The sequence below is a fragment of the Chelonia mydas genome, chromosome 1 (assembly GCF_015237465.2).
Source record: "Chelonia mydas isolate rCheMyd1 chromosome 1, rCheMyd1.pri.v2, whole genome shotgun sequence".
NCBI classification, from domain to species: domain Eukaryota; kingdom Metazoa; phylum Chordata; order Testudines; family Cheloniidae; genus Chelonia; species Chelonia mydas.
The window spans coordinates 150,763,645-150,777,023 of record NC_057849.1 but is presented as its reverse complement, the minus strand read 5'-3'; the positions used below and the strand labels follow the sequence as shown (position 1 = coordinate 150,777,023).

The window sequence follows — 13,379 nt, the reverse complement described above, 5'->3', positions numbered from 1 at the left end:
GGAAACCATCCCTGCTGCCACCTCTTTGCTTCCCTGCAGCATTCAGATTACTTGTGAGAACAAAGAGAAGCTGGGGTCTCTCTTTCCCCTGAGCTCAGAACTTGCAAGAGTCTCATTTACTTTCACTTTCCTAGAACTACAGAGATCTTAGTGAAACATGGAGTATTCACAAGATAGTGATTTTTCTAAAGACCTCTGCATCTTTGCTCCAGATAAAAGCCTGGTCATTTCTGTGACTGTGGGCATAGTGAGAGCCTGAGAAAAGGGGAGCTGGGAGGATGAAGAGCACAGTTACATGTACTCTCTGTTTCAGGGCACTACACAGTGCTGACATGGAACTCCCACACTGGCCCAAGGGAAATGTGAGGTCTAAGATAGTGGCCCCATCTCCAACAGACTTAGCAAATAGCAATAAAGGAAATATACTTTCAATGTGGGTTTTCAGTTTACCAAATTGTGGGCTAGCAAGATTCTACGGCAATCAAAAATAGCTATCTAACTACTACTCTGATCCTTTCCTAATATCACACTTCTCCCTTTATTTATAAAATTTAAAAAACTTTAAATCATAACATTTTTCTAACTTGTTTCTAACAATGCAATGCCAGCATTGCAAACTTTACAGCAACACTTAGATGTTAAAAATTATTTTAATAGGAATTATATAAAAAAGAAAAAGAACACCCATATATTTTAAATCATTTTACCAGCATGCTTATTGCAGGCCAAGGATTTTGAGAGCTAGGAAAACCAATTAACAAGCATATAAAAACCAAAGCAAAACCTAAATAAAGTTGCTACAGTGGGCTAATTTCAGCCAATTTAGCTTTGGCAGAGTAGCAAATCTGATTTGCTATGAGTGCAAAGTGTTATTAGGAGGGTTTTGGAAGAGTAACTGCTCTTCCTCAGCATATACGCTGAAACATACACACTAGGCACAACAAAAGGATTGAGAAAGCATACAGTAGAAACCTCAACTCACTTTCCTTAATTGGTTTGTTTCTTAAATGTTCAGTTTCACTCTGATAAGTGACCCCACAAAAATGGCATTGTGGGACTGCATGTTTGTGTCTCAATTTCCACATCAAAACATACTAGCTTACAAACAAAAGTATTTATTTCCCCTCCTAACTGCCAGTCCTGCAAACTCATTCAGAAATCTCAAAGTAAAGCTGGGTGGCTTTCCTTCTTGTGCATCACCACCAGTAATACAAATCCTGCAGGTCAAATTATGCCCTCGCTGACCTCTGTAAAAGCCCGTTTTCTTCAATGGGTTTACACAGGGGTACTTGATAAGCTCTGAAATTAGAACTTAATACTCTCATTGATGCATAAGGAGGAATGGAGTCCCATTCACACATACCTGTGTTAACCCTGCAGTAACAACAGTAAAAATTTATTTTAGTCACTAATGGGAGCAGGAATTAATCTAAATACACAGAGGGAGAACTTCTGTTAGGTAAAATGCAGCTTTTTATAGATACACTTTAACCACACATTACCACCACATAACATGACCTATGAATGTTCAATTTGTATGCATTTAAATGTCAAATTGTCAGGAAAATGAGAAATTGTTTTATTATTTATTGGCTCTTATTTTATGGAAGACCAGAGATTCCCCACTATCTGTTCTAAACAGAAAATATCATCCAGAAATTATTGAAGGGGAAATTAAACCTTTAGGCACTTTGCGGATGTGTGCCATATCAATATTGAGGTATTGGATATAGCCTGAAAATGACCACTGCCATATTGCTGCAACTGTAACATGCATAATAAACTTTTTGCTAGTACATTTGTTACTTAAATGAATACAATGTAAAAACTATTTTGCCCAGAGTGAAGAAAAGATTTTCTCCCCAGCACACTTTTTGCTGTAGCTATCTATTTTGAAAAGCAAACAACAACACAGGCTAGCTTTCTTCAAAGTGGCAGATGCAGGATAACCTCAACTTGCCATCTGAAAAATAACTGCTACCAGTCATGATTCCCCAATTCACGGGAGAGGGGAAAAATCACAACCTTCAAAAAATCTCACAGGTTTTTACATGTCTCTACAATCATTGCACTGTTAAAATTAATCACATTTGGCAAGGCTGAACTAGCACATTACATGTTCTTACCTAAATAGAAAAAAAATGCACAATCTCCTCTCAGACGGTGTGTTTATCAATAATTACTGGTCCAAATAAATATGAACTATTTCAGCTCTAATATGAAGGCTACTATTTTGAGTTATAACTTCCAGTAAGTATCCCCAAACATATGTGGGAAAACTTCTCCCAAATTTAACAAGTTCAGGTAAAATGGCATTATTAAAAAACCATGAAAAACTGAATTAAGTTGTTGAGCACTAAAGAACACATGGAAGCACAAAAGTGATCACTGCTACATAGAATATTTAAAAAAAAAATCAAATTAATTCATCTCTGTAGCCCTCCCTTATATTACACTAAATGCATAAGAATGCACTTATGATTTTTTTTTTGTTCATTTCAACACAGACCTTCTGTTTGATTAAGCAGCTTTGTTTCTATTAACTTAATTGTAAAAAACACCATCAAGCTTGTGCTCATTAAATATATATATATGTATATATAAAAACATACAAAAAGTACAAGATAAATCACATTAAGAAACTTTTACAGGGTAATTGTCCTAATTTTTTATTCTTAGTCGAGGGCCAAATTTTTCTGTGCACAAAAATCTCAATGTGACTGTAGCTCCAGAATTCAGCATAGTGCCATTGCACAGAATTAAACTTTCTGTGCAGTCAATTAAAAAATAAAACAAAAAAAACCAACACACACCACAGGACAAAATATTCTTCTTAAATCAAATTCTATTTGTGAATTCAGCAAAATAATTTCTATAAAATAAAACAGCAAAATATTTAAATAGTATAGGGTGGGCTGTATCTGTTTTGCAGGGGTATTTGGTTTTTAGACAGGTTGCAAAAAATTACACACATTCAAGTTACCAATTTTCATTTAAATACAGTATTTACTGATGCGTTTCTTGAAGTCTTTAAACAAATGTTTATTCCAGACTAGAGATACCTTAGAATTGTATGTGACTAACCAGTAGTTTCTTTTATAATTAAACCCTGCGTCTAAAGTCAAGATTTCTCGTATAATGGTTAAAGAGCTAAGACAATTCTTGCTTTCAAGTAGAACTGTGAATGAGCAGAAAACCAGCAAGTTAACTTGGTGCAGTAGCACACACAAGTACTGTGTGATTTTGTTGACTTCCACTTCACTGGGATGCAGTAGAAGGAAAGTGTTAGTAGTTTATCTAATAAGCTCTACCAAAGAAACAAAACAAGCACACCAAATACAGTCTATTATGCTCCAGGCATCCTGGCATAGCAAAATTTTTGCATATTTGTTTTAAATCTTTTAAATTCCTATTACTGAAAACTAAGTGTTTTTATCCCACCCAGAGACAGAACTGTCCAACATTAGATGTGAGGAACATATGTGCAACTGAAAACCACTTGTTTGTCACATTTTCCCTCCCTCCCCCATTTTGTAGTCTAGGTGTAAGAAAAAGCTCTGAGCAATACAGTTGTCACTTTGGGACAACTACTGTCATGGTTGGGTTTTTTGCCCCGATTGGCTACACTAACCTGGTGTGAAGCCATGCTAAATGTTACAGCATAACTATAGCTTCAAAGTGATTAACCTAATACCAGAATGAAAAAGGCAATGAAAAAAGATCTAGAAACAATGTTACATCACCAATTTTCCACATCAACCAAATAATTAAAAGGTTACCAGCCATTACGTTGCTCATAGTAAAATCGACTCCAGTGGCAAAGAATTAACATGAAACTATTTTTGTGGTTGACATGGATAGGCTTTTTCATAAAGGAGTTGATCCAACTGCCATTAGGCAGGCAACACTGGTTGCAGAGCGCAGCGGATATATCAAGAAGTTACTTTTTGTTTTTGTAGATCTGTGAGTCTCATCAAGACAAAAAAAATGTTTCTTGCTTAAGAATTAACAGTCAAACATTAATATACTATATACACCTTTGCCATTTACACATTAGCATCAGGCCATTTATTACAAAACACTATACACTTTCCACTGCAGGCAGGTTATATATTGACAGCAATTTTCTGCAGATAAGACAGTGAATAGACTCTCCACTCCATGTTGATTAGGAATAGTTTTTCTAGTTTTAAATATTAGCCAGACACAGAGAAAGGTTGGACTGTAAGGCCTGGGTGCACAGTCTTGATGGAGCAAGTTAATTGATTATGTGCATTTAACTAATCTTTCGTCTGAGGCGGGGAAACTTCTTCACTGCCTTCATAATTTTCTTGTGCTCGTTGGCCAGTTCGTTGAGGGTTGTTCATATGATGTGCTGCTGGACCTGTATATGGCTGTCCATGCACATGGTTATTCTGCAAAACAGAACAGAACATTTTAAAGAGACCTTATGCTTGGGAAATTTTTTCCAAGCAATTATATTGATTCCCCCTTCCTTTGAACATACCCCAAAGCATAGTGAACTGGTTAATTAGTAATACATATTTCAGGATGTTTATTAATTACTGTGAAGTCTCCTGCCCTTATCTTTTAAATGAATTTATGCTGAAGATTCTGAATTGAAATTGCGAAGATTAAGCTAGTGAAAAATTAGTAATTACAGATTTTAAATTGCAATTACATGCAAAACAAAGCAGGAAAAAAGAGGATGAATGGAATGCTGCCTATGAGATATGTACAGTTTAGATTAAAATGTAGATATAGTTCTACCAGAAGGTAAAACGGTATGGGACAAAAATTTAAAAACACACAATAAAAGAAATTAGCTATAAATTGTGCAAACATACATTAAGTTTTGCCTGCTAAAAAATAATTGCAACAGAAGTCAATAAAAGCAGAACAGTTATTTTCCCCAGATGCTAACAAGTACAATTTTTCGAAACTAACGAGTACAATTTTTAATTAAAAATACACCTATACAACTGTCAAATGTAAAACGTTGTCTGCCTATGATACTTCAGGGAACTGCAAGATTTGACCAAGCATAAACCTATTGCAATACTAAGAAAAAAGGGTTGTTTTTGTTACAGGGTGAGAAATGCCAGCAGTTGTGAGAAAGTGAACACATCACACAAGTTAAGAATTAATCAGTGAGTTTGTGATAAACTGCAGCTTAACTCCAAGGGGACGGAGGAGTCTATATCACTTGCCAACTGCTCTGCTGAGAACATCAGTAAGGAAAGCAAGATGAAGGGGGAATGGGTTTGGGCAGGGCAGGAAATGAAATTAGCAGATTCAGAATATATAAGTGATTTGGAGAAAAGTAGGAAAATAAAAACTGCAGTTAATTCAGGGACCTACTAACTTAGGTATTACCAGCTCAATAATTCTAGTATGATTTCTTTCAAATCTAGCTTTCTATTTAAATAGATGCTAACAAAATAAGTCACTTAACCCTGAAACAGATTTAAATTTGATATGCACTTTAAACTTGGATATCAGTGTTCACAGAACAAATTATATATGGGACAAAATCATTTTTAAGTACTTACTAAAGTCTAAAACAATTTACTAATGTAAGGCTGGATTCTATCATTTAAGTCAATGGTGCAATTCGCAGAGTAAGGTGCTAAACATGGAAGAAGCACTGCTGAACGAAACCAGTATGCATTCGCTAGGGGATGGCAGTCAGCATATATGCTTTTAGTATGAATGATAAATAACTTTATGGTAAAATTTTGGGTTTTATGTGAAATTCTGATGGAGAAATTGCTTCTAGTAAATGGTGCTCAATGTTCATCCTTATGATCACTCTATAAGTGTGAGATTTGAACTATAATGTGTTTCTAGTTAAATATTTACTACAGTGAGAGTTAGCATGAAAGCTAAAACAAAAAATTAGACTTTAGATCCTTCAACGGAAAGTGAAACTCTGCACTGTTTACCTGTTGATACTGGGAACCGGGTGAATGAGGATACAATGGCGCATCTTCTGGTGGGGAGGATTCATGTTCATCTGGGGCATCTGGGTCATCTGGTTCCTAAAATTAACACACAGTAAAATATTACTTTTCAAGTCAAATCCAATCCCATCCTTAAACTGTAATCTCACTGTTCTTGGGAGACCAAGACGCTCCTCCTCTCCTTCCCCGCAACATTTTAAAAAAGTAACATTAAGTGACAGCTTGCTCAATATCATAGAGAAAAGTCTAACTTCTGATATAAGTTTCCAGATATCACCTTATCTCTTCCTAGAATTGAATTTCACCATTTTAGTTCAATTAGAGGTATTCCAACTTTGGAATCAGTTAATGCCAATACAAACAGTAAATAACATGAGAGAAGATTACTACAAACCATCAGCACTATACAACTGGCAGTCAGTGGAAACTACTGTTAATTTTAGGCAGTTTCAGACTAGCAAATGAAGTTACAGAACTTCTTACTTCTAAAACGAGCAGAAACCGGGAACAATCTGCTGCCCAACTCACTGCTGCTGCTACTACTGGATAAGGTACAAAGGATTTTGAGCATTTAAAGCAGTAATTTTATTTAACTTCCCATTTGCTGTGAAGTCTAATTCTTTACCTCCTCTGGGCAGAGTTCACAAGCTTTTGCAAGGGTCATTCTAGCACTGTGTGATCTTTCCAAGAAGTAACCATTTGAGGTTTCATTACTCTGCACGGGGGGAGACCAATTATTATACGTGTATTGTGGATTTCCAGTATATGGCCTACGCTCAAGCTCATCTCCAAGCCATTCTACTGCCCAGGTCCATTTTCTCTTCAAATCTCCATTGCTCTGCAGAGATAGAAAAGTGACAGTTCAGGATCCCATTTTTATTCTTCAAACACCAATACTTCTCTATTGCCACAACATCCACGCATTGGAAAACAGGTTACTGTCTTCACACTAGCCCACTGTTTAAACAAAAGTTCTTTTTACTGAGTACATACATTTTTCCCCCGAAGGTTAATTTGACAGGAAGCATTGGTGGGTTTGGAGCAGCTGCCACACAAGCATTAATACAATCTGTATATTACTGTCAAGTTTAGCTGAATCCCTCCCTCCCACTTCCTTCTCCTGATCTTTTGACAAAGAAATATCCAAATGAGTTTTACTTAGAAGAAGAGGGCAATTTACTCTGTTGTAATTTGCTTGACTTACTTTTTGTCTAGAATTCTAAAACAACAATGAAGTCAGAATGGAAGGTATCACCTGTAAGATTTGGTAGGCTACAGGACAGTTGCTGAAAAGAGCTACCATGCACTTGATACACTGGTAAGCTCTTTTCTGATAATGGTTCTTAGAACGCTGAATGGTGTCAAATAGCCCATCCCTGTCATCTGGGATTCCTTTAAGTGCATTGTGAATCCTGGAGGGGGAAGGAAAAAGGAAAAAAAAAATCCAAGGGTCAAAATTTTAGTCCTCAAATTTGTTCATTGTTACACACTATAAAACAGTGACTGGAATGACACTTCAATTACACTGTAATTATAAAAGTTAATATTCTGGTTACAGGATTTTGTAGTAGGTGTGTTCATCAAAAAGTATAACAGTAATTACAATGCAATGTATTAATTATGACTCTAAAAGGGTTAAGTAACAATTCAGTTATATGCTTGACCTCCTGGATATATGAAATCAGAGTAATCAAAGATACCAAAAAAGCATAACGACAATTATAGCTATAGCAATAAAGTGTCACCCATTAATCATTAGTTCTCAATCAACAGAATTAAAACAAATCCTTTCCATAAATATCTACCACTCATTGTAATGTTAGAATATAGTTACATCTCAGAAAGAATGGTTGCTTACCTTACAGTAAATGTTGCCTGAAATGTCATCAGTGTGGATCCCACTATAGATGCACATGGGCCTCATGCATGTGAGACAGTCTTTTGCTGGGACCGTGCATGCACCCCATGCTTCTTCACATTCCTTTATGAGGGTATAAAGGGCGGAGTGTCCGCAACTGCCCCTCAGATCCCTCATCAATTCAGAATCCCATATGCTGAGGGCTCCGAAAAAGTTGTTATGGAGGAAGGGTTGTGGGATCCACACTGACAACAACATCTTGAAGAAGGTTTAGTTCTGTCCACACAGTGGATGAATGAACTTGAAATGTCCACAGTATGCAGTTTTTCTCCTGGTATAGAATGGGTTTTTGGAAAACAAATTAACTTGATTTGAGTGGAATTCTGAGACCACTTTAAGGATGACCATAGGATGAGGTATCCGTACGACCACGTCTCCGTGAAATGTCATGTAGACAGATTCAGCCACAAAGACCTGGAGCTCACAGATTCTCCTAGCCAAGGTGATGGGAACCAGAAAGACCATCTTTAAAGAAAGATAATACAGGGTGCATCCCAAGAGTAGCTCAAAAGGGAAGCACAGTAAGATTTAGGAAGAGGATATTATGGTCTCACACAAAAGAGTTAGTTCTTTACCTGGGGTTAAACATATAAAGAGGTCTTTGTGGATCTTCAATACAGTTGGTTGTGAAATGATCAAAGACAAGTGTACAGGTGAATGACAAGCTGAAATTGCTGCCAGGTGGACCACAATAGAGCTAAATGAAAGGCCAGAATGTTTTAAATGCAGTATGTGGTAAGATCTTTGGTACCTACGTTTCTACTGAGACTGGGTTGTGCTGGGTCACCCATATGGAGAACCGCTTCTATTTTGTGGAATTGGTCCCTCTTGTATGTTGCTTACAACTATGTATAAGGATTTCGTGCATCTGAAAGGAGCAGAGTCTGTCAATGGTTCTCAATCAGCCAACGTCCAGACTGTCAGATGTGGTCACTTTGGGGCTAAATGCAGAATATAATCATTGTTCTGAGATACATCTGGCAGAGAGATGGGAGACTGAGTGGACATCTGTAGCAGGTTTCTCACACAAAACTGCCTTAGCCAGTAAGATGCCATGAGGGTAACTGTGGCCTTGACCTGTCTGATCATACATATTACTCTGGGAAAATTGGGGAAAAGGCATAAGTGAGGCTTCAGTTCCACAGACTTCCCAAGAGCAAAAAGTTGTACATTTGGTGTTTTCCCTGGTGGTGAAGAGGTCTTTTGTGGGGCTCTCCCACTTTGAGATATCTGCTGGATGATGGAGCTCTGCAGTGACCACTCATAACTGGCGAGTGACTGTCTGCTTAAGAAGGCCTCTAGACTGTTGCTGACGCCTGGGAGATGAAGAGCCACTGGGGTTATCCTGTGCTGCTGACAACATTCATAACACGATCACTCCCTGGAATGGGGGTAATAAGCACACACTGGTGTGTTTATGTAGACCACTGAAGATGTGTTGTCTTTTATGCAGAATTTCATGTCACCCTAGGAACAGGACCCTTGCATCTCAGGTGGTCCAGGTGACCAACCCAACCTGTCTCTGACACGTTTGTGACTAGCATCACTGTTGGAGGGAAAACAGAAAAGGGTATTCCAAACGTTTTTGGGGTCTAGCTACCAATTCCTCTCTGAGATGACTCGAGGTGGAATATCTGGTGACTTACTGGGAAATAGACTGACCTCAGAGTTTTAAGGGTCGCAGGAGAAGTCTAGCAAGTGGTGAGAGATAATTGCCATACTGACATTTGGCTTAATAGTCTGAGACAGGTCTGCACTGTCATCATGGCCAGATTTGATTTTATCCATTCAGCAGTCATTGCAAAGAGAGGAACTTGTCCTTGGAGTGATGTGACGAGGCTACCACAGTTCCTATGATTGCTCTTTTGTGATAGAGTAAGGAATAATTTCAGTTCACCAAGAGGTCTAGCTGGGTGAAAAGGGAGAAGGCAATTTTCAGACCCAATGCTCTTCTGCTGGAATCCACCTTCGTTCAGCCAATCGTTCCAGGTAAGGGTAGATATGGATATCCCTTCTCCTCATATAGGATGCCACAACAGCAGACGATTTGTGAATATTGTGTGCGCTATGGAGAGTCCAAACAGCAATACTTTGTACTGATAATGAATGGACTCCACTGTGAGGCTTAAGCCTGGTCTACACTGGGAGTGGGGGGTGGGGTGGGGGGGAGAGAAGAATATCGATCTAAGATACGCAACTTCAGATATGAGAATAGCATAGCTGAAGTCGATGTATCTTAGATTGACTTAGAATCACTAACTTCACGTCCTCACGGCACAGGATCGACGGCCGCCACTCCCCCGTCAACTCCGCTTCCGCCTCTTGCCGTGGTGGAGTTCCGGAGTCGACGGCAGAGCGATCGGGGATCAATTTATCGCGTCTACACTAGATATATAGACATGGCCTTAGGTACTTTCTGTGGGCTCGGTGGATGGCTATGTAGAAGTACACATCCTGTAGGCTGAAAACCATGAATCAGTCTTGAGTCTGAAGGGATGGAATGATGGAGGCAATAGTTACCATTCTGAATCTGAGATGGTGTATATATTTGTTCAGAATTCTAAGATCTAGGATAGGATGAAGACACACGGTCTTTTCTGGAATGAGGATATATCAAGATGCCTCTTCCCCTGTATTCTTGTGAGACCTCTTCTGTGGCTCCTAGATGAAGCAACAAGGCTAATTCTGTTTGCAGAAGGCTGAAAAGGGTCCCTGAAGAGGGATGGGGAAGTGGGTAGGCGGGGGAAAGGACTGGAAATGGATGGGACAATGGGCAATGATGTCTAGCACCCATCTGTCTACTCTAATTGCAGACCAGGCCTATTGGAAGGAGGTAAAGTTGGCTTGCTGAGGTAATGATTGGCTCTAGACAGGCTTTGGTGTGGCTCTCAACACTTCTGTCAAACCTGCTACCTCAGAGCAGGTACAGTGTGTGTTACAGAGAAAGACAGTGGTTGTCTCCTGGAATACTGGGGCATTTTTCTGAGAGTGTTTTCAGGTTGCCTACTTTGGGAGCAGGTGGATGTTCTCTGTCTCAGTTGTGATCAGGCTTGTGTATATCCCTAAACACTGCAGCGTGGCCCAAGAGTCCTTTAGTGAGTGGAATACCACATCTGTTTGGCTACTAAAGAGCTCTATTCCCTCAATAGTCAGCTCCTCTATTGTGCATTGCACCTCCTTAAGAATGCCTAATGCTTGCAACCAGGAGGCCCTTTGAATGATAACGGTCACGACCATTAACCCATTAGCCATTTCCAAGGCATCCATGACTGTTGCTAAGACAACCTTACAAACAATTTGGCCCTCATTTATAAAGTCCTTGAGGTCCTCCATGCTGCCCTGAGAGAGTCTGGTTAGGAAAGTGGCCACTCTGTCACAAGTAAGGGAACTGTATTCCACACACTGAGCTTGACAGTTTGCCAAGTGAAGTTGTAAGAAGGCAGAGGAATAAGGTTTATGCCCAAAGAGAACCAGCCTTTTAGGGGCTCTCTTTTGGGGGTACACTTCTTGATTTGGACTTTTTTTGGACCACTGAAATCACCAAGATATGAGTTAGGATCAGCACAGAATTATTAAAAGCCCTTATCTGGTATTTAGTATGTCTTATCAATCCTCTTGGCTATAGGAGGAAGAGTTGCTGGAGCCTGCCAGAGTCCCTTTGTAAGCTCAAGTATTCCCTTGTTAATGGGTAGGAAAATCCTGGCTGTGACTGAAAAATTCAGGATGTCAAAGAGTTTATGAGACGACTTCTGGATTACCAAGATTTCAATGTCTAGAGTCTCTGCAATTTGAGCCAGTAGCTCCTGGAATGCTTTGAAAGAATTCAACACCAGTGCTGCCACATCCAGGGAGAACAATGATTCCTTAGGGGGGTCAAGAAGGCTGTATGTGTTCTTCCAGTGCTGCCTAGATTTGTCCGTGATCACCTGGACCTGGCTCCAGCAAGGGAGATTGAGCTAGTAATTACAGTGGGAGTGAGATCTCCTTCCCTTCCTTAATAGGTGAGAAAGGGATCTGCTTTGAGAGACATGCGAAGGTGGTCCCAATACAGCCAAGAGGGTGTACTATATTGGTACTAGCCCAGTTAAGGTTGACCTGCCCACTGCCACACATTGAGCTTATGATGGGCTCTCCAAGAAGGAAGCCTCCAGTGTCTTCTGCAGAGTCCCCTCCTGATCGTAGAGGAGATAGATCTCTGCTGAACATGGAGAAAAAATGACGTGAAGGTGACGAGGAGCACATCTCTTCAAGTGGCGGTGCCGTAATGTGGGGTGATCTTGGTAGCAGAGATGCCAGTGCCAAGCTCTACTCAGAGGACATCTCGGGTGGAGATGTAGACTCTTGCCAGTATATACCTCAGGGTTCTACCAACAGTGCCGATGACAGTGGCTGCAAGACTGAGAATGTTCTGGCTGGTAACATGCAACCATGTCTTTCTTGAGCCATGCTAGTGGTTGAGCTTTTATCCCTAGCCCTCACAGTAGCAGAGCACTGTGACTTTCCTCAAGGCAGAACTGGTAGTGGCTGCGCCCAGTGGTGAGTGGAACAAGACCATCACAGGATAGGCAGGTCTCAAAGCTGTGGGATTTTTGTTTGCCTTGATGTGTGGCAGTTGGTGCAAAGTGCCTAAACCCTCTGTACAGGACGGCTGTCCTGGTTTTTTTTGAAGTGGTTCAATTGAAAGCAGTCCACTTATTAGTGTAGAGAAAGAAAAACAAATTCTTCAGGTAGATCAGTGAAATAGAATGGCAGCAAACACTAATAAGTAGTGGGGTGGACATGGGCGATAAGAAGGAACTGGGACATGGCTGTGATCACTCTACCCTATATACCCTCATAAGGGAGCATGAGGTGGCACAGATGGGGTGGACACTGCTACTCAAAACACTCTGATATAACATGCTTGAGGTGCATGCACACATACAGTGAGATCCACAGCATACATACTTGAAAAATCTGAGTTAAACTCGTATTTCAAATGCTGAAAATCCAACAGCTGGACATATGAAAAGCAGTAACATTCAGAATCCCAAACCTACCCAGCACTTTTGCACAGGTCTAATGTTGTGTCTTATTAAATTGTTTCCCTCTCCAAGAGTGTTTCTTAAGCTAAAGACTATGTGAACTTTATACATCTAACTGAGTTGGATATGCAAGTGTTGACACACCATACAGGGGTTCAGAATCTGGGGAATGTTTACACTGAAGCTGGGAGCAAGCCTCCTAGTCTGGGCAGACAGATTCATAATAGCCTGGCTCAAGCGAGAATGCTAAAAATAGCAACATGGATGATGTTGGGTGACAGCTCAGGCTCTCAAGCCCATGCTACACTCTGGGTCCAAGCTGAGGTGGCTAGCCCAAGCCTGCAGTGGTGCCACAATGTTCACACTTATGTTTAGTGCACTAGCTCGAGCTGAGCTAGTAAAAGTCTGTCTACCTGGGCTGGGAGCAAGGCTCCCCTCCGTAAAGTAGACATATCCTGGAAGGTTTGTTGGGAA

General features: G+C 40.0%; 1 protein-coding gene across 11 annotated transcripts in view; it reads right to left on the bottom strand.

Moving 5' to 3' along the window:
• Nucleotides 1-2,574: 2,574 nt before the first annotated feature.
• USP9X (ubiquitin specific peptidase 9 X-linked) overlaps nt 2,575-13,379 on the bottom strand; it is a 197,599-nt gene continuing 186,794 nt past the window's right edge. For 10 of the 11 annotated variants that reach the window (XM_037902576.2, XM_043538097.1, XM_037902569.2 and 7 more), the window contains 4 exons: nt 7,219-7,375; nt 6,589-6,801; nt 5,946-6,041; nt 2,575-4,415 (listed from right to left, as the gene is read on the bottom strand). In XM_037902576.2, the coding sequence (XP_037758504.1) occupies nt 4,281-4,415; nt 5,946-6,041; nt 6,589-6,801; nt 7,219-7,375 (601 nt within the window). In that variant the 3' untranslated portion in view covers nt 2,575-4,280. Of the gene's footprint in view, nt 4,416-5,945; nt 6,042-6,561; nt 6,802-7,218; nt 7,376-13,379 lie in introns of those variants that run through there. The other variant, XM_037902604.2, reaches the window with a different exon arrangement.